General features: G+C 55.1%; 1 protein-coding gene across 1 annotated transcript in view; it reads left to right on the forward strand.

Moving 5' to 3' along the window:
- The window catches only part of ANGPTL6 (angiopoietin-like 6), a 9,533-nt gene that overhangs the window by 5,293 nt on the left and 3,859 nt on the right, over positions 1 to 381 (forward strand). The window contains exon 3 of the mRNA XM_011954957.1: positions 5 to 258. Within this exon, the coding sequence (XP_011810347.1) occupies positions 5 to 258 (254 nt within the window). The remainder of the gene's footprint in view (positions 1 to 4; positions 259 to 381) is intronic.

Raw genomic sequence — 381 nt, forward strand, 5'->3', positions numbered from 1 at the left:
CGAGGCTCAGCGCGCCGCCGCCCGCTTCCACCAGCTGGACGTCAAGTTCCGCGAGCTGGCGCAGCTCGTCACCCAGCAGAGCAGTCTCATCGCCCGCCTGGAGCGCCTGTGCCCGGGAGGCGCGGGCGGGCAGCAGCAGGTAACCTCGCAGCCTCCCCGGATAGCAGCATCGTCTGTGAAATGGGCGTTTTGCAACCCCAATCCACAGTTCCGTGATCCGCAAAACCCTGAAAACCGGATTGCTACTCGCCCCTTCTGGTAACTTATTTGGGTCAAAAAGTGACTGGTGGCTATTTATAGCCTTTACTTATCCACTTAATGTGAATAGTCATAGGATCCTATAATTAAGCATATCATTATCACGTAAAGACCAAAAACCTC

This window comes from Colobus angolensis, unplaced genomic scaffold, assembly GCF_000951035.1.
Source record: "Colobus angolensis palliatus isolate OR3802 unplaced genomic scaffold, Cang.pa_1.0 Scaffold39, whole genome shotgun sequence".
NCBI lineage: Eukaryota > Metazoa > Chordata > Mammalia > Primates > Cercopithecidae > Colobus > Colobus angolensis.